General features: G+C 42.7%; 1 protein-coding gene across 2 annotated transcripts in view; it reads left to right on the forward strand.

Moving 5' to 3' along the window:
- Positions 1 to 811: 811 nt before the first annotated feature.
- LOC128777978 (uncharacterized) overlaps positions 812 to 2,356 on the forward strand; it is an 8,417-nt gene continuing 6,872 nt past the window's right edge. For both annotated transcript variants that reach the window (XM_053905423.1, XM_053905424.1), the window contains exons 1-2: positions 812 to 995; positions 1,711 to 2,356. The exon at positions 1,711 to 2,356 is cut by the window's right edge. In XM_053905423.1, the coding sequence (XP_053761398.1) occupies positions 976 to 995; positions 1,711 to 2,356 (666 nt within the window). In that variant the 5' untranslated portion in view covers positions 812 to 975. The remainder of the gene's footprint in view (positions 996 to 1,710) is intronic.

Raw genomic sequence — 2,356 nt, forward strand, 5'->3', positions numbered from 1 at the left:
GGTGCTTAAACGACTGAACCATTCAGGTGCCCTAATTCCAGGGGTTTTGACAAATGAATAATGACATATGCCCTTCACTACAGCATCCTACAGAATAGTTCTACAGCCCTAAAGTTCCTCTGGGTTCCTACTGTATATCCCTCCTTCTCCTCATCCCCTGACAACCACTGATCTTTCCTCTGTATGTTTGTCTTTCCCAGAATGTCATAAAGCTGGTATCACACAGTATGTAGTCTTTTCACATTGGCTTATTTCACTTAATTATATGCATCTAAAGGTCCTCCAGTCTTTTCATGACTTGATAGCTCATTTCTTTTCAGCACTGACTAATATCCCATGGTCTGGATGGACCACAGTTTATTTATCCCTTCACCTACTGAAGGACATCTTCGTTGCCTCCAAGTTTGGGCAATTATGAGTAAAGCTGCTAGAAACATCCCCCCATTCAAGTTTTTGTGTGGGCATAAGTTTTCAATTCCTTTTGGTAAATATCAAGGAGTGCAGTTGCCAGATCATACGATAAGACTATGTTTAGTTTTGTAAGAAACTGCAAGTTGTCCTCCAAAGTGACTGCACCATTTTGTGTTCCCACCAGCCATGAACGAGAGTTCCTGTCTCCACATCCGCGCCCACATTTAGTGACATTGGTGTTCTGGATCTGGGGCATTCTAATAGGTGTTCAGTAGTGTCTCATTGTTTAATTTGCATTTCCTTGTGTGTATAAGGTGGAGACCATTTTCATATGCAAATTTGCCATCTGTATATTTTCTTTGGTGAGGTGTCCATTAAGGTCTTTTGCCCATTTTTAAAATGAGTATCTCTTTTTCTTATTGTTGAATTTCAGGAGTTCTTTGTATATTGTGGATAGTAGTCCTTTATCAGATGTGCCTTTTGCAGTATTTCCTCTTAGTTTGTAGCTTATCTCATTCTCTAACAGAAGCCACTCTTGAAAGACATTTGATATCTTGCAGCTGAATGCACTCTTCCAGAGACAGGTAAGTACAGTACTTACGCTTGGTGAGATACCCAATTATGGTGCCGTGTCCTCCTTTGACCAAAAGGTGGCTTGTCCACCATTCCTTCTCATGCCTCAAGGATTGGAAATGTTCAAAGTCCACTCATTGCAGAGATTCCAGAAGACAATACTTTAGTCTCAGTTCTGTGTTTTCTGAGATAAAGTGATTTGGCTTTTCCATAGATTTTAGCAGCTGCCTCATACAATTCCAATAGTTTCAATGTTTTTGCTTAAGTTATCCATTCATTGATTCCACCAGCAAATCTTTGTTGAGTGCCTACTATGTGTTAGGCACTGCTCTGAGCACTACTGATAGTGTAGTGAACAAAACAGACCAAAGCCCTTTCCTCATGAAACTTACATTCTGGTGGGAAAGTCATACAATGTACAAAGTTCATGAAGTACATAGCATGTCTAGTGGTGATAAATGCAATGGAGGAATTATATAGCATGCCTAGTGGTGATGAGTGCAATGGAGGGGAGTGTTGGCTTCAGGCATGGCTGAATCTAGCAGATTCAGTGATATCAGACTATAAAAGCTTGGAAAGGAATAGAGAATGCCTGGGTATTTTTGCCTCGCTGCCCCCAGATCTGTAAGGGAATTTGAGTCCAAAGAATAAGCAATGGCCCAGGAGGCTTGACTTTCATAAGCTGAGTGAGAAGGACCCAAGGAATTAAATCTTGATATTTTCCAGGCAGAAAGAAAATAATAGCAAAATCATGATAATAATAATCACCATCATCACCATCATCACCACCATCACCGTCCCCATCATCATCACCACCACCACTATCATCATCACCGCCATCACCATCATCACCATCACCATCATCATCGCCACCACCATCATCATCACCATCACCACCACCACCACCATCATCGCCAACACCATCATCATCACCATTACCACCATCATCATCACCACCACCACCATCAGGATCACCACCATCCTCATCGCCACCACCATCATCATCATCATCACCACCATCATCATCACCACCATCACCATGAGGATCACCTCCATCATCATCACCACCACCATCATCACCATCATCACCATTGCAACCATCACCACCATCATGATCACCACCATCATCATCAACATCACCAGAATCATCACCACCATCATCATCACCATCATCATCATCACCATCACCGCCACCAGCATCGTCATCATTACCACCATCACCATCAGGATCACCACCATCATCATCACCATCACCACCATCATGACCACCACCACCATCACCGTCACCATCACCACCACCATCATCATTGCCACCAACATCATCATCACCACCGCCAGCATCATCATCACCATCACTATCATCATTACCATC

Source organism: Panthera pardus, unplaced genomic scaffold (assembly GCF_024362965.1).
Source record: "Panthera pardus isolate Hobbes unplaced genomic scaffold, ASM2436296v1 HiC_scaffold_173, whole genome shotgun sequence".
In the NCBI taxonomy this organism is placed as follows: Eukaryota; Metazoa; Chordata; class Mammalia; order Carnivora; family Felidae; genus Panthera; species Panthera pardus.